Source organism: Prionailurus bengalensis, chromosome D4 (assembly GCF_016509475.1).
Source record: "Prionailurus bengalensis isolate Pbe53 chromosome D4, Fcat_Pben_1.1_paternal_pri, whole genome shotgun sequence".
Classification (NCBI taxonomy): Eukaryota; Metazoa; Chordata; class Mammalia; order Carnivora; family Felidae; genus Prionailurus; species Prionailurus bengalensis.
Window position 1 is genome coordinate 81,482,064 of NC_057359.1, and position 23,866 is coordinate 81,505,929.

Genomic DNA, 23,866 nt, shown 5'->3' on the forward strand with positions numbered 1-23,866 from the left:
TGCCAGCATAACAAACACCACAGTAGGTGTTTGCAGGCCTGGGTTCTACTTAATGCTTTCCCGATAACCTTGTGATCCTAGCCAAGTCCCTTTGTGTCTCTGGGGTTACTCTTTTTTCCATCTGGACAAGGAAGGGGCCATATAGATGAGCCTCTCAAGCCCCTTTGGCTCTCAAGTACCACACATTTGATTTTTCATCAACAGATATTTATTGAGCATGTATTATATATACCAGGCATTGTTTTAAATGTTGGGCAAATAGCAGTAAATAAAAGTTCCTGCTCACATGGAACTTACATTCTAATGAAAAAAAAAAAAAAGCTAAAATAAACTTATATATTAAACTGGGTAGTGATAAGTACTGTTAAGAAAATGAAGAAGGGGAAGGATTGGGAAATGATGGGGCTGTGATTTTAGAAAGAAGTCAGGTGGCCTTTTGATCACTGACGTTTGAACAGACACAGGGAACAAATGAAGGAGTGGGCTCTATGGAACAGCCAATGTAAAGGCCTTGGGGTAGGAACTGCCTTGTATTCAAGAAATAGCAAGGAGACCAGTGTGGCTGGAACACAGTGAACAAAAAAGATAACAGGTCATAAAGACAGACAGGCAGTCAGGGGTTTTATTCTAGGTGTGATGCAAAGCTCAGATTTTAAAAAGGATTGCTTTGGCTGTGTGGAGAGCGGACTCTAAGGAGGCACTAGCAGAGGCGGGGAGATCATCAGGAAGGCACTGCGAGAGTCCAGGCAAGAATGACAGTGGTTTGAACAAAAATGGTAGTGTTGGGGGTCGGGGGGAAGTGGCTGGATTCAAGATGGGAGTTTGAAGGTAGAGTTGACAGGATTTGTTGAAGGACTGGACGGGAAGAGGGGAAAAGAAGAGAAATCAAGGATAAATATGATGGGACCAAATCGTACTTTAGGAACACAGTGATTCCATGTAAGAAATATTTAACATTCAATTTATAAGGCAATAATAAACCCTGTTCCTTTTACACATAGTATAATACAATTACCAATCTATTTGCTGATTCAGAAATTAACTGTATCTACCTTAATAAACAAGGGACAGGGCTCTAGAATATTTGGTTTTAAAAAACTTTTGCTGTTGATTTTTGACATGCTTTGAAAAACTTGCCCCTGTGTAATCCTCTTTCCCAACACTGAGATACCAATTACAGAAAATCAACTGGCTAGAGTTATGTTTTGCATTTGACAAAATAGGAGCTGAGATTAAGGATATAGCTCACACCTCTTTCCTGAATATTTCCCTCAATTCTTCACTCTTGTAATTTCAAACGCGTCGACCAAGTTAACACCTGTATTTTACAAACCTTTCACCAGACTGCTTTCAGCATATTTAGGACACAGTTATTCTCTGAAACCTCTACTCTGAAGGAAGGACCAAACACAGTGTGATACTTTCAGGGACTTCCACTTGTGGCTGCTTTTCACATGGGTATGTTTGCTGTGAGAACCACTCTCCTCATCTCTAACAACAGAAGTAAGGGAGGCATACGGGTGGAGAGAATGGTCTTTGAGGTTCACCTCTAGCCAGAACCTTCTGCTGGAGAGAAGGCACTTAGAAAACACACCCTACCTGGACACCCTGGCCCAAGGCTCGCAGGGAAACGAGCCTACCAGAAAACTGTAGTCTTTATGCTAGAAAATAAACAAGAGACACAGCCACACAGACACTGTCTTGCATTTATTCACACAGAGGAATTAAGAATCCGTACAAATAATGAACATTGCTTTAAATACAAATAAATAGCTCTGGTTTCTAAAGGAAACAACTCTAGATAATTGAAAGTTATGTATTTTCTAAGTTCCTATTAAAAATAGACTATTTTGCATTAAGTAAGTCCTACTCCACCATAACCCTTTGAGGACGTTAAGGATAAAATGGTGAATTCTGTAATCTAAGAAGTCACCAGAAAAATGGGAGATGATGGTCCCACCTCTCTGAACTATCCCCCAAATGGAAGGAGAGTTACTTGCATCGCAGACAGAGCTAATAAATGCAGAAAGTATTTAATATCTAAAGATATCTAAAAAGATTGACCTTGGGGAAGGGGATGAGAGTTTTCTCTGAACCAGTTCTATGAACTTTGAAACCTCACTATGCTCAAGATTTGGTTCAAGTGTCATAAACTCACCTATGCTCACAGGAAGACTTGAATTCCTAGAACGAAAGCTTCCTCTTGCTAGGGCCGAGGATGGTAATGCATCTGTCATCACTAGGGATTAAGACCATTTACCTGGTAAAGATGCAAAGGTGCCGCCCAATGCAACAGTCCCATCAACCCGGCACCAAGAGGACCAAAACCGCTGACAGAAACACACTCCCAGATCCATTCGTTTATTTTTCTCTCTCCGTTGTTGCATTTAAAATACTCAAACTGGGAAAACCTACCCGAGCCAGAGAGTATGTTTTACAAAGGAAGAATCATTTTAAAGTCATGCGGTCTTTCCAGCCTTTAAGAACGACACAAATCATGAGCTCATTGCAATCTTGGTGCCAGAGCAGGGCCTGCTCTGCGGACTTCCTGCGTCCACCGCGTGTCCCCTCCTCACCCGGCACAAGACAGTTCAATTTCTCCTACTCAGACCCCTACATAATTATTAATAAATAGTATCCTTGACAGAGATCGATATAGCAATGTTTAGATTTTCAGAGAAAGTTTGCTTTCCTATTTAGACTGACCATGATACAATTCCAAATAGAACATACTCATGCTATAAAAAACAATCTCATGCAATATGCGCAATTGTAAAAGTCCCACGTTAATAACAACATTTGGCATGTAGAAGGCAGAATTATTTAGATTTTTAAAAAATGATCACTCAAGAGTCAAAGCTGGGTTTCCGAACAGAACTTCGTTGTGGTATCAAATGCTGGATCTGATTCTACGGTTTTGTTGACGCGAACAACTTAAAGATGTACACTGTGTTTTCCTAACAAGATTTTGAAACAAGAACCATAATTCTTAAACAGATGAACACAACTTTTGTTCAAAGAATCGGCTCCCTTTTGCCAAGAACTTTTTCTTTTTTAGTCTAGTTGGAGGGATGGATTTCCATAATAAATTCTGGAACAACGGTTCTCAACATGATTCAAAGTTTCTCACTTCCCTCCCTCTCTCTTACTTTTTCTTTATCTTGTAAGGACGTTTGAGCATAGAAAAATGCTCCACTTCTTTTTTTTTCCTTCAAAAAGATGGATGTTAATAGATTTAGTTTCCGGATTTAAATGGTATTTTTTATGTCTGCCTTTCTCTCTGGCATACTATATAATGTTTCTGGAGTTACAAATCCAAACACACCAGCCAACTAGAGCATCCCAATGTTCCAATCACAATTTTGGATACAATCCTATTTATTCTGGATGACGCTCAATTCCACGCATACTTCAGGGAAGAAACATCCATGAGAAATCCAAAAATGTTACGCTACCAAACATTAACAGTGATTGTGCTCTGTTGGGTAGTACCATTCACATCTACAAAGTACAAAGGCAGAGGATTTCAGGTGTGAAGACCAATTGGCTTTTGCTGCTACAATAATTCATAACCATCATCTTCGAGACTTCCAAGCTGTTCTAGAATAAGGAGTAGTCCTTTTTTTATCTGGAGGCTTAAAGTAGGAATAAACAGGTGCTGCTGGATACTCTGCGTCAGGATTTTCTGCCATCATTTTCAGCTTGGCTTCAATGGCTTTTATCTTAGCAGTGACACTGGAAAAAGGACAGCAGAGGATCAGAGCGGGCCTGAGCGCATTCTGAAAATACTCGCGTACTTTATCTTCCTTGTGTCTTTTTTGGCGGATCAGAGAAGCAACAAGATACTCAAATATGAATATGCGAATATTTCACATAAAACACACACACAATAACATTTTAAGAAAAAGATCAGGGCTGCCTCGGTGGCTTAGTCAGTTGAGTGTCCAATGATTTTGGCTCAAGTCACGCGTGATCTCGTGGTTTGTGAGTTCAAGCTGTGGGATGGGGCTCTACGCTGACAGTGTGGAGCCTGCTTGGGATTCTCTCCCCAATCCCCACCCCTCCTTCCCTCGCACGCACTCTCTCTCAAAATAAAGAAATAAACGTTAAAAAACAAAAACAGAAACAGAAACGATCAAACCTGAACCATCTATTAAATTTTTACCAAAAACCCAGACACTGTTAGGAGTACATCACATATGGCTACATTTAATCTTCAGACACACACACTGTTTGACACTGTAGGGCCTGGCAGATAGTAGGCGCTCAAATAATTCATAGAGAAATTGAAAGCAGGGTCTTGTATGAATGAATAAACAAAATGTGGTATTAGATCACATTTTGGAATATTATTCAGCTTTTAAAAGGAAGGGAATTCTGACATAATGCCACAACATGGATGAACCACGAGGACATTATGCTAAGTGAAATAAGCTTGTCACAAAAAGACAAATATGGGATGATTACACTTGTATAAGGTACTTAGACTAATCAAAATCAGAGGCAGAAAGTGGCACGGTGGTTTCCAGGAGCTTGGGGGAGGTGGGAATGGGAAGTTATTACTTGATGGATATAGGGTTTCAGTTCTACAAGATGAAAAGAATTATGGGGAATGATGGTGGTAATGGTTGTACAACATTACAAATGTATTTAGAATCACTGAATTGTACACTTCAAATGGTTTAGATGGTGGGGTGCCTGGGTGGTGCAGTCGGTTAAGTGTCTGACCCTTGGTTTCAGCTCAGGTTATGATCTCATGGTTTGTGAGTTCGAGCCCTGCAGCTCCGGCCTGGGATTCTCTTTCTCCCTTTCTCCCTCTCTCTCTGTCCCTCCTCTGCTGTCTCTCAAAATAAATAAACTTAAAAAAAAAAAAAAAAAGTAGACCAAGACTAGGTCAAATAGAGTTTAAAAAAAAAATGGTTAAGATGGTAAATGCTATTTTATATGCCTTTCACCATGGTTAAAAAAAAAAAATTGGAAAAAAAATTCGTGTAAGATCGAAAACATTATAAGGTGGGTTATACTCATTTTGCAGATGAAAAAACTGAGGCACAGAAAGGTTAACTTGCCCAATATTATTTAGCTAGTAAGCAGTGGAGATTTGAACATAATTGGATTCAAGAGCCCATGCTATTAACTACTACATTGTACCATTTTTTGAATCACTGAGTAATAATGGAAGAAACACCTTGGAAATCCTACAAAATCTCTTTTTACTAATAAATGTGTGTTTATAAATTCAATCATTTATGGAGTTACAATGAGCCAGGCACTGTGCCCAGAGTTTTACTGATATTGTTTCTAATCCTTGTGATAACATCCATGTTTTATAGATAAAGAAATGCAGGGAGGTAGTAACTTGCCCAGGGGTCACACAGCTAACAGACTGCACGGCCAGGATTCGAACCCAGTTTGTTATCACCCAAACCCCTGCTCCTTCCTCTCCATCAGGTTGGGAGCTGCACAGCCCTGTATCAGAGAGAACGGGTGAGGAGACACTGCCCACGTTGGGAGGAATTCTCTTTGATGGAGGTCATTGCCATCCCTGGACCAGAATGCAAAGCACTCAGGCAGTGGATATTCTATGACCCCTGGTTTCCTTTCCATTTGCAAAGCGGTCAGTGATCTATAGTCAGGGAGACAGAAACCTGGAAGGGGATGTATACAATGGTCTTTCAGAAATCCTCAAAAAGTGTACATCTGTTCCTATATACTCATAACTTTACATGGTCAATGTAAAATTAAAACCCTAGGTTACAATAAAAAAGAACACCAAGGTATTACCAGGATGCATTCCAGCACCTTCTCCTCTCCATTAGTGGGATAACCAGCTGTTTGTTCAGTAGGAGTCACCAAAAAGCAACCTTCTCTAATTAGGTATAGATGTTAATAGAAAGATGTAAGCTGAGGTTCTCTGGATAACAAAATAAATGGAAAACACTAGGCTGTTTAGTACAGACGCAAACACTGAAAATAAAATTAAAGACATGTTCATTGTAACAGAGGACAGCAGACATTAATGCAGTGGTCTCCTCCCAACAGGAGTTAGATTTATAAAAACCTCCATGAAAACTGAGTTGTGATCATGGAGATTCAAACTTTATGGGGAAAACGGCATAGTGGATAGGGTTCCCAGTGAACCTACAAGAGTCATCATACTTTTTCTTTTTTTTTTTTTAATTTCTGGGAGCACAAAATAGTAAAAGAGGACAAAATTAAGAAATATCAATTATATTAACTATTATATTTAATATTTGTCATCGACATATTAAATATATTATATTAAATGTTATAATATAAAAAATATAATTTACCAAATATTAAGTATTAAATATTTTAAGTGTAGTAATATTGTAAATATATAAAGCAATGACATTAAATTAGTAACTATAAAATTAATTTACTGAATTTTGAAGTCCAGTAGACCTAGCTTTGACTCTGGAATCTGTTATTTGCTACCTGTGCCATCTTGACCAAGATATTTTACCTTGCTGAGTGTCAGTTTCCTCTGAAATAAAATGAGTGTTACAGTATTTTTACCGGCGTTTTTATAATTAAGTGACATATGGCATGTGAAGTGTTCAGCACAGTGCCTGCTTTATAGTAAACTCAATAAATCCTGGCTATTGTTATTGTTAAAATTTCTCCCCAGGCTATAATGCAGGGGAAAAAAAAAACAACAGAAAAAACCCAAACAACAAAAACCCTCTACTTCTGCTCAACCATCCACTTAACTTCCCCTTTCTCCACCCAACTCTCTTCATTCCTTCTGTTTTGAATTAACTCCAAAGAAGTAACTGACAGTTTGTGCACACTAGAACCAACACAGCTACAGTCGCTGAAGTGGCCCAGAGAATGAACGAGCTGCACACTAACACTCTGCAGAAAGGAATTCACGGCTGGGGAGGAATTAGCATACGTATAATGACAAAGCCAGCAAGACTCAAGCCCTCATTAAAAGGCTTGTTTTCAGCTTAAGGACTGTCTGACCGTGCCTGCGTATTCCTGCGCCAAGCACAATGACTGGTACGCGGCAGGTATAGGCAGCTGTTTTTGAGTGAATGAATTCTGTAAGTCCGTGATCTTGGGGGTATGGGGGGAGAGGCTATTACGCGTTCTAGAGATTAACTGAACACATCTCTCCAAATGTCAGAAGTTGACAGGTTCTATTACAAACTAAGAGTCTAAGGGTCCACTGAAGTACGAATGAAGGCTTGGAACGAAGCAGGGGCTCACGCTCTCGAATTCTCGTTTGTGACCTTCTACTGCACCCCATCTTACCTCAGGTTAGACTGAGTGGGCTCAGTGCTGGAGGACGGCTCAAGACTGATAGGAAGGATCTTATCATTCTTGTTATGATCATATCTCTGAAAGAAAAAGGGAAATCACTTCACTTGAACAAAAACCAGCCCTTTACTCTAGTGCATAAGTTCAAAAACTCCAACCCCATCAGTGTACCGTTGGCATATTTCTAGACAATCTTCGGACTGCTTTACATTTAGAACCTATGCAAAACCCCACACAGGTTTGGCCTAAAAGCTACAAATTTAGAAAAAGAAGTTCAAAAGAAGCTTCCTATCTAGCCACTAGTCTGCCTCATTTGGTAGGGAAAGAACTTCAACTTTCAAATTCACAGATGGTACAAATACACAATAGGAGTCCCCTCTTACGTCCTCTTACAGTATTTATTTTGCTTTATTCAAAACACTTTAAAATTTTGCTAGATTTCTGCCAAGTACCAAGCATAACATTCCACTCTCAACAGGTCTGAGTGGAGAAGAAAAGTAGCAATAAAAGCTTCCAGCCACGGATACAGAAAACATCCTATAGCAAAAGAACAGTTTAATTTGATGTCAGATAATTATACACCCTTGTAAAAAGTAAATTAAATATTAAAGAGCAATCAGGCCCTCTGGTCAAAGACTTAGAGGAGAAGAGAACTGCAAGGCACAGAGATTCTTAAACGAAAGATGGGAACAGAGGATGATTTCTCTTGCGTGTCTTTTCAATGAGACACAGAATGAGAAAATGACAGCCAGTCTGGCAAATGAGACTTGATTTTCTTTTGAGTAAAAAAGCATTTGGTAATTCTCCCCGTTGTTTCTATGTTTAAGGCAATGTGTCCTAGAAATTGAGAAGGCTCTGTGATTACCTGAGATACTCAGAAGGATACAAAGTGTTGGAGCTCTGTTCTTCAGTCTGGACAGCCAGCTCCAAAGTTTAATTTCTGTGACTCTTTACTGGGAAGCTTGATGGGTAGGGGGCCTCTGATCAAAAGCCGTGCTCCTATAGCTAAAGACCGGAGCTCTAATTTTAACCGCTACGGATCTTGTTGCAGGCAGGTCTGTCAACACCCCACCACGAAGGAAGCGACTTAACTCTTGGGATTGCTCTGGTCCACATCCTTCTCTACCTTTGTGGCAGGTAACACAGAATGCCATTCTTTTTTTTTCTTCTTCTTTTTTTTTAATGGTAATTATCTTTTCCAGTGCATTTTTCCAAGAGACCAACTATAAAGATGAACAAGGCCATTTGCCACTTCTAGGGCCTTGGAGACAATTCAGACCCTGCAAAGTCCCACAAATAACTCTCAAACTCTCTGGAGTGATGAGATGCCAGGAATTTAAGCACTCATACAAACTACCCATTTCTCAAGCGTTTAGAATAAACATATTCAAACTCTCCACAGAATGGAGAGGCTGGGAACAGTCTAATAATGCCTAAAGCAACTAATTTTAAAAATAAATGCATTTTTTCCTCCAAAGAACAACCCCCACCAAAAACATGATAGAGGTCTGAGTATACACATCAGCCACATGGAAAAATCAATCAAAAACAGAATCTGTGGGTATGTGGAGAGAAACAATGAAGGAACTTAATCCCTCCTGAGATGTTTCTCAAAAGAAAAATCTGGCAACACACATGGTAAGTACAAGTAGGAGACCAAAGTATGCCTGCTCCAGATGTGAAGAGGCTGGGATGCAAACGGGTAAGTGGACAACGGTCTTTTGGAAAACTCCTTAGGGTGAGCTTGGTGTGGTCTTTCTAGCCCAGCAGGCTTACCTTGACTTGAGCATGTGCCCATCGCACCACCAGCTTCTTAGACAGAGCCAGCTTGCCATTGAGACACTGGATGGCTTGTTCCGCTTCCTGTGCAGGAAAGGGACAGATGTTAGTCAAAAATTCATGTGCCTCATAGGGCCTCACCAGCTTTGAAGGCTGTGATTCCAACCGGACTGCTTCTGATAAACAACTGGCAAAGGATTTACAATTTAAATAAATTAAAAAAAAAAAAAAAGGCACGATAGCAGAAAGGGTGTGAGTTTTATAAAGTTGGTCAAACAGAAACGCCAATCCTGGCTCTGCCAATTACTGGCAGTGGGATAGCTGGCAGGTCCCTCCCTTAAGCTCTGTGAATATTAGGTTCTTCATCTCTACAACATGGACACTACTACGTGTTCCTCACTGGTTGGAGGGAGGAGGAAGAGTGCATGTAAAGAAAGCATGGAGCACGTGGTAAGCACTCAACCACTGTCAGCGCGTTGTTCTTATCAGGGGATACCTTTCTATACACTTCTGTCTGCGAGGACCCACTGTGCTAGGAAATCTACCGGAACTATACCCCAGACAAGGGCTTACACTCCCTGGATCCAAAGTGAGAAACAGTAATGGCTTCAAAGGATACGGGAGTGAAGGAAACTAGGCCGGAAAAAGCAGGAGTGAGTCAAAGAGCCTGTGAGCAAGGTATTTGTGTGAGCCAATCTATGCACCTGGTTTTGGGAGCCAAAAGTTCCCTGACCCTTTCCCCATCAGATACAGGAGGAACAAGGTTAAAAGGAATTCCTGAAGCTGGATTAAGAGTCACTCTAGGACATTCCCAGGAAGCCTGGTCGTACTTTTCCATCCTGCCAGACCTTCTCTGCCCCATTTGTATCCCTGAGGCATTCAGCCAAGTGTAACCCACATCTACCAGGGGGTGAAGAAGCTCTTAAGGAACCGGAGCAGGAACAAGAGTGGATCTGACACTGCAGTGTAATACCACCAGGCATTCCAGTCTGGTTTTACTGATGATCCTCTTGTTCCTCCAGAGCTCACCAGCATGACAGTCAACAAACACCTGAGTGTTCACTATGTGTCAGCCATTGGACAGTCACTGACATCCTCACTTACCAGTTAGAGAGACAGATAAGAGACATTTTATTCTCCTTTTTAGTTTCATCTAGGGAATTAGAATTCACATGGCATTCTCTATTAATTCTGCAGCATTGGCAGTAGTAAGGAGATAAATGTTTTAAAAATGCCAGCAAGGAGATAAATGTTTTAAAAAATTTTTCCTATCTTTGTATGTCATTTCAAAGTTTGTGTATTCAACGATATTAAATGCCAACTGTATTTTCCTATGTACCCTCATCTATTCTCTCGACTTCCTGTAAGCAAAGAAGGGTATTTTTAATCCCCATTTTTAAATGAAAACTGAGCCAAAAGAGGTCAAGAGACTTGCCCAAAGTTCATAAATAAAAGAGCCAGCAATAGAAGCTAGGCTTTGTAATTTGTAGTCCAGTGTTTTAAAACCACCATCTATCCCCACCATGACCACTGATTTTAATTGTCTGTAAGAATGCTCATCACACTCTATCATTAAGGAAGAATAAAGTATTTAAAAATGCTAACCATACGCAGCATTTTTTTCACTTCCCTCATTTAGAATAGCAATGTATCTCTTAGTGCCTGTCTCATTTGCAAAAGTTAGAGGAGATGGAAAGCACCCCCAGCACCGATAAGGACAAATGACACTCTCATATAGTCTCAGAGCGTACGGATACATCATTGCTTGAAGGCAACTGGCAGTCGTATCAAGAAAAAATATGCGTGGCCTTTGTTGATAGCATTCAGTTTCCATGTATACAGTAAATGTGAAAATAACTATAGGTATAAAGATATTCACTAGCATACTGTTTACACTTGTGAATCACTGGGGACAACCTAAACAGCTAATAACTGGGGATTAGTCAAATAACTTACCATACACTCCTACGATGAGATACTGTGTGGTCATCAAAAATGATGTTGAGTTACATACAACAAAATATATAAACATTAAAGATCTACATCAGTGAATTTTTTTTTAAATTTTTTTTTAACGTTTATTTATTTTTGAGACAGAGAGAGACAGAGCATGAACGGGGGAGGGTCACAGAGAGAGGGAGACACAGAATCTGAAACAGGCTCCAGGCTCTGAGTTGTCAGCACAGAGTCCGACGCGGGGCTCGAACCCACAGACCGTGAGATCATGACCTGAGCCGAAGTCGGACGCTTAACCGACCGAGCCACCCAGGCACCCCTACATCAGTGAATTTTTACATATAAACAGCCACACTGGTGAAACCACAGTATCATGATACAGAATGTTTTCTGGATGTGTAGTAGAGGACAGAAAATTTTTAATAGACTTTGAGTGGTAAACAGGACGATATGACCTTATTTGAGTGCTCTAAGCTCTATACATGTGTACGCATGTGTGAATGTAATGAAAGAAGAGACTAGAAAGATCTAAATAGTAACAAGAAAACTAAATATTAACCAGACTAAATATTAACAAGAATTATTTCTGGGTACTGGGCTGATAAGGGAAGTCACGTCATCTATATTTTCATCTGTAATTAATATGTACTACTTTTATAACAAGAAAAACATCCAAATACAGTATTATTGAAACAATAACCAGGCAATGTCCTTCCATATGGCTACTAAAGTTATAAAGAATACTAACCAGTATCTCTATATTTAATAACGTTCAAATTCTATTTCTTTATCAAGCCATGTCCACTTAAAGGATACAATTTTACTGCAAGAAGATACATGTGTATATCATGGTTGAAGCTGAATGCTCTCTTCCTCCATATACATTCAAATCTGTACGCATTTGTTCTGAGACACTGAGAAGAAGGGTACATTTTTAAGAAATCAAAATAAAAGAGTTTGTGGGTGGCTCACCACACAGAGGGAGGGCTTCTGCACCACGGGGCAAAACTATTGAAAGAAAAGGAGGCTTTGTTGGCCTGCCACTAAAGGAACAAACAAACCAGAACAGGGAGGAGGATGTCCATGTGCTTAATGTGGGCACCCCAAAGCATCTGGTCAGAAAAGTAGGTCAGCCGCCTCAGACCGCGAGCCTGGGGAGGGTCGATTTTGAAAGCTGTTCACCCGTTCGTTTACCAAGGGTCTCCTTTAGGACTCAGGGCGAGGCACAGAGGGGTGAGTCCAACACGGCTCTTGCCCACAAGGCACCGTGACTTGTGCTCGGGGAGAGAGGACTAAGTAAGGAAGAGAGTATGGGAAGCACTGTGAAAGGGGAGAGGTTTCATTACCTGCTTAGTTTCGAAGTTGACAAAACAGTACCCTCGAGGCTGTCCCTCCAAAGCACCAGACTTGTGAAAGAGGAAGTCAAACTGCTTCACTGTGCCAAACTTCTGGAGGAGCTTGAGGAGGTGGTATCTGTAGAGAAAGGACAGCCCATGAGTACACTGGGAACTTGGATGGCCACTCCGGCCGAAGTGGGAGATAAAAGCAGATGATTTACCCCAGGATAAAATCTTGCCCCCCCCCCCCGCCCCCCTGCCTTCTCCCAAACTGCTGCGTTAGTTTATTTGGCAAACAGACTTGTTTGCCTCTATTTGGAATGGGAACTAGAATTGTCATGGCTAAGCGTCTGTCCAGCACAAAAATACCAAACAAAAAACCACACCTAACAAACAGCTGTCTGGCCCAGAAGCACCATTTGTTTTTCTTTTGGAGAAAAGCTCAAAAATAGTGTCGATCTATTTATTTTTAATCTCTTGGCAATGAACTAGCATTTGTGAATAACTACAACTCCATCAGGAACACATACCCACACTCCAAAAGCCAAAGCCTACCTTATCTCAAAAATAAATAAAGTAACACACATTCACACAAACAAAAAAACAACTTTGGAAGACTTCTGTAATAGATTCCATAATTAATCATTAGCCCTGAATTGCACTCGTGAGAAACTCTGCCAAAAACCAAACCACAGCTAGCGGCACTTCCATACGTGCCTGTGAGTTTCAATCCCTGACGTGACTGAATGTTAGGGACAATGTGGAACCACAGTGTGAGTGTGACTGAGGCTGGTCTCATACAGGGCAGGAGAACCTGGCCAGTTCTATAAATCACCCAGCTGTGGATAACTAATCAACCTCAGTTGTTTTCACACAGTTTATACCTTGGAGCACGGCCGATTAAAGAGTATTGATGGCCCAGGAAGACATTTTTTCCTGGTAGGAGATTCACCCCAAGCTCTTGCTTGCCATTGTGCCCCTTATCCTCTTCTTGGATTCCTTTCTCTAACACTTATTTGGTTTCTATAGAGCTTTTAAGTTATTCAAACAGATGTGGCCTTAACAGGTTGCTGTGGCCAATCTCAATTCCGACTTCCTGTCATCTGATGTAAGGGTGAGACAAACCAACAGCTCTCCCGTTTCCTTTTCCTTTGGCCTTCCTCCTGGCATCCTCCACACTATTCAAATGGAGTCAAGGCTTTCTCTAAACAATGCTGTCCCTGTGATACTAAAAAGGTATCAGCCCACATGCTAAATCTGTTATTACTGGGAATTCTACCCCACAGGGAGTCAGTAGAGCTGTCGTTATAGCCACATTTATATTCACATTGTTTTCTAGGAGAAACTCATCAAGATTTTACTCTTGAGTAACAATCTCCTTTGGGAGGCAGAAAGATACGAAGGGGATCATAAGCTCTACATACTAAATTTGATACTAATGTACATCAACAAGCAAGCCCATTATCCTGGATCAGGTGCCTGACACAATGGAGCAAGAAAGACATAATACAGGTCTTGCACTGGGGCAGGATGCAAGGATCCCAAGGCATACTGTGAACATTAATCTGGTCTTTAGACCTGTTTTGAAAGGGAAAGCAACTGTAACTCCCTAGTTTCCAAATTCTCAGCTCCCATCAGGAGACCTCAACTGCTAGGGAGGATGTAGGCGTGGATTCTCCAGAGGAAAAGGGAGACACCTCAAGTACAGATTTCTGGCTTTACTTGATTTTTGAGTAGGGGTACAACAAGGGTGAGCCTCTCAAATGTGCAGGCAGATATGGACTGGAAGAGTCTCCCCTGGGTCTTTTTTTTTTTTTTTTTAACTTAGTTTTTATTTTTTTAAGTAATCTCTATGCCCAGTGTAGGGCTCAGACTCGCAACCCCAAGATCAAGAGTCTCATGCTCCACCGACTGAGCCAGCCAAGCACCCTTCCCCTGAGTCTTTAACTCACAGCTGCATCTTCCACTTAATATACTCATTCAAACCTCAATACTGTGCCAGTTGCCATGAATGGTGGGTCAAACCCGTTTTTCTAAAAAACAATCTAAGGGCTGCTGTGGGGCGGTCATCTTTTCATCAGCTCCATTCTGCTTAAAAGCAGGAAGGTAAGGCGATCGGCATTTCCTAGGAAATGAATTTTAATTTACTCAGAAAAAAAAAAAAAAAGCCAACAGATTACTCTTTGAAAAGCTAACAAATACGTTCTGCCCGAGAAGTGCGACCTTAAGATTCCAGGAACATCTGCTTAGGTCTGTGTCTTTCAACTTCTCCAGGATTTCTTTCCTTGTTTGATAATTTCTTGAAATTATCGGAACACCGAAACAAAAGGAATGAAATGTTTACTATTTTGCTTCCTGGAGATGGGGACTGTGAGCTCTGATAGTGAAAAAAAGCCTGAAGAGTCTTGCTTTCACATCTGCAAGCACTTTCACGTGCTGCTGAAGTATGGGAGGGCTCACGACTCATCAGAGCCTTGCTTCACTTCATGAAATGTGGGGCCCTGCAACTTTCAGGAGCTGGTACACCAGTCCCAACATATTTCTGCAACTTAGTGTTTTCTGTAATGGTCTTGAAAATGGCCTTCCTGCCTAGTGGCACAGAAGTAATTAGTCTACACAAATGTTAAAATAGACACCTAGACACCTACTACTTGTCAAAGACCGTAGTAGGCACTTGAACCATCCAGATGAATACAACCAGGTCCTGGCCTTCAAGGACCTCACATTCTGGTTAGAAGATAGAGATATGCAATCAAAAAACTGCAAAATGCTATGATACTTGCACATAGACGTATGTACATGAGCACACAAAGAGGCCCAACTGTGCAGGAACATGGTGGTTACTGAATATTATGTGCAAAGAAATAAAGGTGAAAGGGAATCTGCTTCATTGGAAGAGAGTAGGAGTAGGGCAGTTAAGAGATGAGCTGAAAGGCAGGCAGGGGACAGACTGTGAAGGATGTTGGTGTTCTTAGTGAGGGAATTTTAATTTGATGCTGTAGGCAATGGGAAGCCAATGAAATGATATTTAAGACTGTTTTAAATGCATAATTTGTTTTAGAGAAAATTTTCTTTAAAACTTATAGAAATTACTATTTGCTGGGTCTTCATGTTCTATGCTATTAAATAGTATCACTGTGTTTCAAATTTAAGTAGCAAACAGTAAAGGCTGATTCGTGCAAACCAAGGCATTAAAAGAAAAGCATGAATCATGAAGGAAAAACAAGAATTAGCTGAGAAACACAGGTTTCTTTAGGGTTAAACACACATTCATGCGTGTACTCCCCTCTCGCATTCCAGTTCACCTCTGAAAGTTGGCCTCAGAAGGACACTTCCACCTGGATGGCTCTCCGCTGCTTTTAAGTTTACTTAGTATAACCCAGAATGACCTCCCCTCCAAACCTGATACCCTTTCCAGCTATTCCACCAGTCAGTGTGGACATGATTCTCCATTTCTTAGGCAAGAAACATCAGGGTCATCTTCAACTCCTGTTCCCCTTCCATCCATCACGTTCTTCATCTCTCAGACTCACCTAGTGGCTTCCAAGTTCACGGTCTCTACCTGGGTGACAGATTGGCCTAGTTTCTGGCAGTCTTTCCTAGCTAATCTTCGGCATCAGTCTTTGCTCCTCCAACCCACTCTGCATACTGATGTCTCATTTCTCCACTAAAACATCACTTTCATGTTGTCAGCATCCTGCTTAACACCCCCAATAAGTCTCTTCCACAACAAATTCAAACTTCTTGTCTGAGTCAATTTTAAAGACCCTGTATGCATCTGATAGAACTCCATCTATCCCACTGCTGCTTTCACCCTCATTTAGTATTCAACCTTCCTTTAGTCAAAAAGGTCCTCCTGATAGTCTGCTCACACATTCTTTCTTATTTCCACTTACACCTTCCATTTAGAATGCTCCTTCTTGTACAATTTTTGCTGGCTTTGTTTCTTCTCGTATTTCTCCTCATGAATTACGTAGTGGCTATTGATTTGACTTTCTATGCAAAACATTTAATATTTGAAAAAGAAAGCCTGGATTAATCCTTTCAGAGGAAACCACAGTGTGGAAAATAGATAATGTCTAAGGACATTAACTTTTTTGGCTTCTCTGTTGCAGGCACTAGCAACGATATTTGGAAGTACTGTTTTTACCCTATGGTTAGACTGGGTCCCAAGACAATTTAAAAGAAGTCCTTATATTTTAAAATTTAGAATAGGACACTTTAGGCTATGCTTGTTCAGTTAAATGGACTATTAGAATATCTGAGCAAGGAGCACTAAATTAGGTGATGGGAAATTAGTCCATGGCTAACTATTTCAGTATACTGAGTCACCTCACTTAACTCTTCCTGTCCTATAAAACAGGGGAAATATTATCTATTATCTTTCTCCTTGCCTCACAAGGTTGTCATGAGCTTAAATAAGAGGAACTAATACAATATTAGAGCCAGAAAAAATGTTCACCCCGTTAGTTGAACATTCTCACTTTGTAGGTGAGAAATATGAGGTGTAATGAAGTTGGGAGGAATCAGAATAATGGAACCTGCTACCTCCACAAATCATACGTCATCATTCCCTTAAATCTAAATTCTACGACCTATTTAGTCATACAAATATTCTTGGCAGCTAGCATAGCCAAGAATGCTATGGGGAGTACTGCAACCACAAAGTACTGAACACAAACCAATGTGAAGCAGGATATCAGAGTGCTAGACAGTCAGTTAGCAGTACACATTCCTCTGAGAGGAGACTGATGGGCGTCCCATGTAACTTGATCAGGACTCAGATTAGTAATAAGCACATACACATAAGATGACTCGAATTAATTATCAAAAAAACTGAAAAATTGAGTGGAAAAGTCTTTTTTTTTTTTTTTAAACTGTCTCTGTTACCATTCATCACAGTAAATATACACTATAAATTGTCTTCTAACAAGAGGTGAGAGGCCATCTGTATAAGAGGGGCATTCAAATCAGTTTATAAGAGATCAGGAAGAGGGATGGTAAAGAGCAGGGGTATGTACAGGAAAGAGATAAGAGTGTGTTGAAAGGGGAAACAGCAGGAACTAGCAGCAATTTGTGGGTGGGGTTTAATTATGAAAACTGGAGGATGCTCTGCAAACTTCTCTCAAGAATCATTAGTTTATTTTTTTTCCTTGTTTAATTTTTTATTAAAGTTTAGTTATTTTGAGAGAGGAGAGAGTGAGCGAGCACATGTGCAAGTTGTGGGGTTTAGGGGGGGCAGGGAGAGAGAGAATCCTAAGCAGGCTCCCACTGTCAGCGCAGAGCCTGGCGTGGGGCTAAATCCCACTAACTGTGAGATCATGATCTGAGCCAAGATGGAGTTGGGACGCTCAGCTGACTGAGCCACCCAGTTGCCCCATGAGTCATTAGAAGTTTAAAGATCTAGATTCAAATCCCTTCTGAGACTGAACTATAAGCCAGGCACCCATATTCACGTAAGATACAACATGAATCCTACAATGCCTGGAAATGACTGTATTTTAATAATTCATGTAGACCCATCATTACCCACCTTGAGAGGAACAGGATCTAGAAGTTTATGTAACTCAAAAACTTGGAAGGAAATCACACATTTCCATAAGACCTACCTTACTAACATGCTAGGTTTCTTTGCTATAATTAAGTAAATTAAATAACACTCAGCGTTTCATGCTAACCACAGCTACGGCTGTCATATCTTTAAAAAGAAATATATTATTATTTAATCAGTGTGTTTGGCAGAGAAAATGTTTTGAGATAAGGAATCCATAGAAGAAAAACAATAGCAGGTGACACAGAAGTGGGGAAGCCACAGGTAGGCCCCGCAAAGCCCTGATCTGCAGCTCAGTCCATGATGTCCACCTTTGGCCTGACATAAAAGGGGCAGAGATACCAGTGGGAAAGTTTTGATTCAATGTTTCTGTTAATGCTCTAACAGAAGAAAACATGGATATACTCTTAACTTCTGACATAAACTGAGGTGGTAGATGCCCATTTGAACTTTCCTATCAAGCAGCAGGACACAATCAGAACAAGAGTCTCATTACGGTGAGTTGCAGCCAAAACAACGAACAGTGTTTCCATGTTCCGATTTCCATTCAGAGAAGCAGAGGTGGGAATGGAAACCACTCTGGGGAGCAACCCCTCACAGCCTGGCCTTTAGATGATGGAAACAGCTTCTCTGATCAACACTCATAATTGAGAGGCTGGGCTGATTCACACATTCATTCATCCTCAAAGCCATAAGCCATAAAGGGAACCAAAATAAATGCACAGTCCACAGTCCAGGGCCCCAGTGACCAAAGTAACATAATATGGGGACAACATATGTTAAAGGGCATAATTCCTAGAGGAACCTAAAGTTAATTTCATTTAGCTGATCTGAACTTCAGCAGAATTAAGAACTAAACTTTCTGTTACCATCCTGACCCATTAGTTCACATCCCTTTCCTCTCTCCCAGTCCCAATCCTATATACACCTCCTCTTATCCTAGACTCAAGTAAGCAGGTTCTCTTGTCTCCTCTCACCTTGCCTTTAACACTATTCCACAGGGACTGCCTTTTAGGACTGATGACATATTCCACGCCTGCTTTAAGCACTGATCCCACACAGCTGGATCTATTCACTCCTTACCATCCTGCCACCAACTACAGCCCTATACCTACTGAACAACTGGGGGAAGGAAACACCTCTTAATTCTCTCCTGCTAAGAAAGTACTTTCCACTATAATGGCCACAATGGAAAGAGTGGGGAGTCAGGACAATTTAATTAGTTGTGTTACCCCGGGCAAGGCACTTCTGTGTTTTGGATCTCAGTTTCCTGTACTGTAGGATAAGAGACCTGGGTCCTATCAGAGGTTTTCAAGTGTGCTCCATGGAGTCCTGTAACATGGAGTCCTCTAACTGACTGCCAAAGAAAGGGTGGCAGTTGCCAAAAGGCTTTGGGGGGACCTCTTCCCCACTTTAATCAGCACAGCTCTGAGCTTGTATTTTATAAACAGGTTCTGATTACTTTAAGACAAGGTTCCTCAGATTTAAAAAGTCTGAAAACTGCTTAGTGTGGTACTTGGCACAAATAGGCACTTGGCACACATTAGGCACCATACCATTTAGTGAATGAATGAAAACCAAAGAGGCTGACGTGATTTCTAAGATGCCTTCCAGCTCTGACCTTCTATGGTTCCATGGCTGCTTAACATGAATTACAGCCAAGCGGTACCCTCTGCCTGTTGGTGAAGGTACTGAGACGTCTGCTGGTTCCCTCATTTTGAGAAATAGAAGTATGCTGTGGCTTGATTCTAGAAAATAATGTCCTGTAGTCACTGGGTACGAGGATTCAAAATGGTGAAAAAAAAAAGAACATCTTCGGCAAGTAAGAAAAATGAAGTATATGTTTTAAAGAATACCCACGTCTGTGTTCTTGCAGAACAGTCCAAATATAAGAAAAATGTCAACATAACAGGTTAATAACAAAAGCATGTACCCTTCAAAGGTAATTAAAACATAAATAAAAGGGCGAAAATATATCCTACATCTCTTGAAAATTCTTCTGAACACCACCACTACAAACATCCCAGTTTTGTAGGCAACAAATTAAGATGACTTAGACTCACTCTGTGATCTTGGGGTCCAGGTTGCCAATCCATAACCGGTGCCCTTCCTGTAGGGAACCCTCTGAAAGGATGGATGCGTTCTCCAGGGGAAGAGTTTTGGTTTCTGCTTCCATCAATCTCTATGAAATACTAAAGAAAATGTGAACATTCAGGCAGGAGAGGAGCAGCAGTGTGTGAACAGGAGACTTCAAATTCAATTCAACAAACATTTATTCAAGGAGGGCAAGCCCTGGGCAGTTCTTCAAAGGCCTCAGTTATTCCACAACCAGGGCCCCAGCACCAATTCCCTTGGGACAGCTCCTCTGGCAGCCAGAGTGCAAGAGCTTCCATTTAAGGTGAAAGGGGTGTGGTTCTGCGTGCAGACACTAAAGTTTTCCTCTTTTGAAGCCAGAGGCTGACTGGGCGGGAGGCCAAAGTCTTTATTACTACATGATACTCCAGTTCAAAAACTGTCACCCAAAATAAGTCTTGGAAGCCACCAGAAAGAGAGTCTTAATGGCACTGAGGGAGATGGGTGGGAAAGTGCAGTTATACGTCTCTTCCTCATGGATGAGGCAATACAGGAAATTTAAAGCTATAGATTTAGGAATCAGAACTGGGTTTGAAAGCAGGCTGTGTGACTTGGTGAATTGCCAGAACATTCTAGGCCTCTGTTCCCTCATATACACTATGAATGGAAATAACAGTTTTTATCTTACAGGGCTGTTGGGAAGACTAAAGATAATGCATGAAAAATCATTAAACACTGCATCTAACAACAGTAAGCAATCAATCAATGTTTGCTAGTATCATGTTTAATAGTTTGGAAGAGACTCAGAGAAGAGACTAACTTCCTCCTAAGTCATTCCAGTTGCACCGTTTACTAGCTGCGTAACCTTGTGCAAGTTACTTAGCTACTTGTGCCTCAGTTTCCTCATCTGAAAAGAGAATGACCCCTCACAAAAGTGCAGATTCACTGAGTTAACACACTCAAAGCATTAAGAACAATGTATGGCACCTGAGGAGTTTTCAATGAATGTTAGCTTAAATTATCACTAGTCTTCGATCTGGAAAGGACTCATCTCACAACCAAAAAAGGAGGCTGAGGGTTATGATGGAGACAGTAGTGGCAAGAGAAAAAACGCTGGTGTCAGAAGACCTGGTTTCCAATTTTGGCATTTCCATTGGAAGTCACTTCTTTCTAAGCTTGTTTCCTCATCTCTACATATGAAACCTTGCCCTGCTTGTAACTTAAGGGTGCTGAGAAGGCCAAAAATGAGATGACAGATGTAAAGCAAAGCTTTAACAAATATATCATGTGGTAGAGAAAGAAAAAAAGGGCTGGGAAGATGGCAGGCTGTGCCAGACTTTACAACTCCTTGCTCTAGGAAAAAGATACTATGTAACCCGAAGTGCCTCAGAGGGTAGTGCTTGTAGGAACGGTCTTAAAAACAGCAGATGACATACACTGGTCACTGCCATTACCTCTTATTCATCTCAGCATAGCCCATGAAGTCTGGTACACAGTGGGCGCTAAGTTATTGTTAATAACATGTTTATCCAGCCCCTCACGTGAGGGTATTATTCTACCTTTCCCACTCACGTCTTCAATCTGTTCAACAAAGTGTGACAAGCAACTGCTAACTGCTAAGCCCATGGCTATGTGCTGAAAAAAGAGAAATGAATAAGCTTGTAGTTCTTGCTCTTACCTCCTGAGAGAAAGGTGAAACACACAGAAACAGAATCCTAGGAGTGGAAACAGACCAGGAGAAGCATTCTGTATTCTCTGTGCTTTCCTATCCTCCTATTTTCCTACAGATCATTCATTCATTCCAAAAAGAAAAACTGAGCTTCTATTTCTAGGCATTGTCTAGGACAAAGCAGTGAACAAATAAGCTCTCTGTGCTTGGAATGCTCATGGTTTGGAGGAGGGGCGGGACAACACAAACACAAGATAAATAAACAAGGTATAATTAGTGACAGAGCTGCAAACACAATTTAGCAAGGTGATCTGACATGGAGACTGGGGTTGGACTACTTCAGCATCAGTGGAGAGGGAAGGCCTCTCTAAAAGAGACAACATTTGCGATGACACTTCAATCATAGGACCTTCTCGGATTTTCTCATGTCTGAAAACAGGAATACCCACTACTACTTGACAAAAGGGTAGCATGTTTTAGTGGCAAGAGTGCGGGATATGGGGCCGAAAGATTTGTATTCAAATCCTGGCTTTGGCACCCAGTTATTGTGTGACTTTAGCTAAGTATCTTTCCAGAAAAGCTTTTCCTAAGAGTAGAGCCATAGCCACCATTTCTTTCTGTATACTGCTTGTTCAACGTTATTTACTATTCTATTTTCTGTTTCCCTCACCAGAATGTAAGCTCCTGGAGGACCTTCCTATCCTGGACATAGTTCCATTCACAGCATTTAGTACACTGCCTGGTGCTCAATATTAACTGAATGAATGAACGGGGCTCCACTTGGAACCTCATTTTCTTCTTCCTTTCTAGAATGGGCACGATTATCCCTAACTCATGGGTCGTTGAGGGGTTTGAATAAGAGTATCTGTGACAGTTTAGCACTGGGCCTTTTGTAAAAGCGTAATAAGATCAAGATGTCATGCGACCATTAAAATCTTTTAGGTTTGCAATGGCGACAATCCCCTAGATTAACAGAGTTCACAAAAAACGCTTGTTACATCTATCCTCGCAAACTGCAGCCGCCTGGAAGGCAAGAATAATCCTACAGGGAATAAAGTCCAGCGAAGCAAAGCCACTTGTCCCTAAAGCTAAGGGTAATCGCAGGGTCAAGCCTGGAACCCCGGCTTCCCGATTCCTGGCCGCGAATTCCCAGATGCAATGGGTCATTTCTCGGATTGTTATTTCCGGGCTAGCGGCGGGACAATCCGGGGCGGGGCCTGAGAAGCCGTCTTGCTAGGGCAGCCTCCTCTACGAGCCCCTCGCGGGGCCGGCGCTCAGGTGCAGGGGCGCCTCGCGGCGGGACTCACCTCGTGGCCTCGGCGTCGTCCCCTCGGCTCATGCCCCAGAAACAGGTCCCGACCCCGCAGCCCGACGGCCCTCCAGGCGCGTCCACCTCAACGTCGCCCGCTGCCAGGCCGTCGGTGACGCGCTACGCCTGCGCCGCCGCGCCGCCCCGTGACGTCATGGCGCCCGCGCCGCCGCCGTCTCCGCGGTCGCGTGTGTCTTTTCCTAGTAGCCTGGGCGATAGCTGGTGAGTGGCCTCTGCACGGCCTCGAGGCGCGCGCTGGATCCGGGTGCCAGAGACCTCTACTCAAGCATCTCTGGGGAACCTGAGGGAGTCTGATCACCGTACCCTGACCGGTTCCATTCGAATCCGGCTTGACCTTTAAGACTGGGGGCGGGACCTGTCGCTTCCGCGAGATTTTCGTGGGGTGGGGGCGGGGCTCGTCCCCTCAGCTGCGAACTTCGAGGATGCGGAGGGGAGGGTGCTTATTCAATAGCATCCCCTCCTTTGTAGCCCACTATCTGGCAGGAACATTTAGTGTTCAGAACTATCCCACGGGGGTAGGTATTATTACCCTCCCCCCCCCCCCCCGCCCCAAGATGAAGAAATGGAAGCTCAGAGAAATAACTTTGTCAGGGTCATGCGGCTGGTGAGGGATGGAGCTTAAATTACAAAGCCTTAACTTTTAACCATTACTCTGTGCCTTCCCTCAGCAAACAGTTGCCATTTCAGTAGCCGTGTCTAGTTACAAAGTGTTTCTGCAGCCCTTACCTCATTCGATCGTCCTGGTAACTTTGACAAATAGTACTGTCATCTACATTTTACCTAGGAGATTGAGGTCCAGGGAGTGTGATCTATCTGAGGTCACATATCTAGGAAGTGCTAGAACCAGGACTCTTTCCCAGGTCTTCTCTAAGTTTGGTGCCTTT

At 41.9% G+C, this 23,866-nt stretch overlaps 2 protein-coding genes across 5 annotated transcripts in view; one reads left to right on the top strand and one right to left on the bottom strand.

Annotated features, from left to right (window-relative positions):
* Positions 1-1,694: 1,694 nt before the first annotated feature.
* Positions 1,695-23,073, bottom strand: RBM18 (RNA binding motif protein 18). The gene is made up of 6 exons (XM_043566390.1): positions 22,960-23,073; positions 19,974-20,102; positions 12,369-12,495; positions 9,064-9,150; positions 7,282-7,367; positions 1,695-3,735 (listed from the first exon to the last, which is right to left on the bottom strand). The coding sequence occupies exons 2-6, from the start codon at positions 20,084-20,086 to the stop codon at positions 3,576-3,578; spliced, it is 573 nt and encodes a 190-aa protein (XP_043422325.1). The 5' UTR covers positions 20,087-20,102; positions 22,960-23,073; the 3' UTR covers positions 1,695-3,575.
* MRRF (mitochondrial ribosome recycling factor) overlaps positions 22,990-23,866 on the top strand; it is a 60,668-nt gene continuing 59,791 nt past the window's right edge. For 2 of the 4 annotated variants that reach the window (XM_043566386.1, XM_043566385.1), the window contains exon 1: positions 22,990-23,183. In XM_043566386.1, coding sequence (XP_043422321.1) covers positions 22,990-23,183 — 194 coding nt within the window. Of the gene's footprint in view, positions 23,184-23,386; positions 23,498-23,866 lie in introns of those variants that run through there. The other 2 variants (XM_043566387.1, XM_043566388.1) reach the window with 2 other exon arrangements.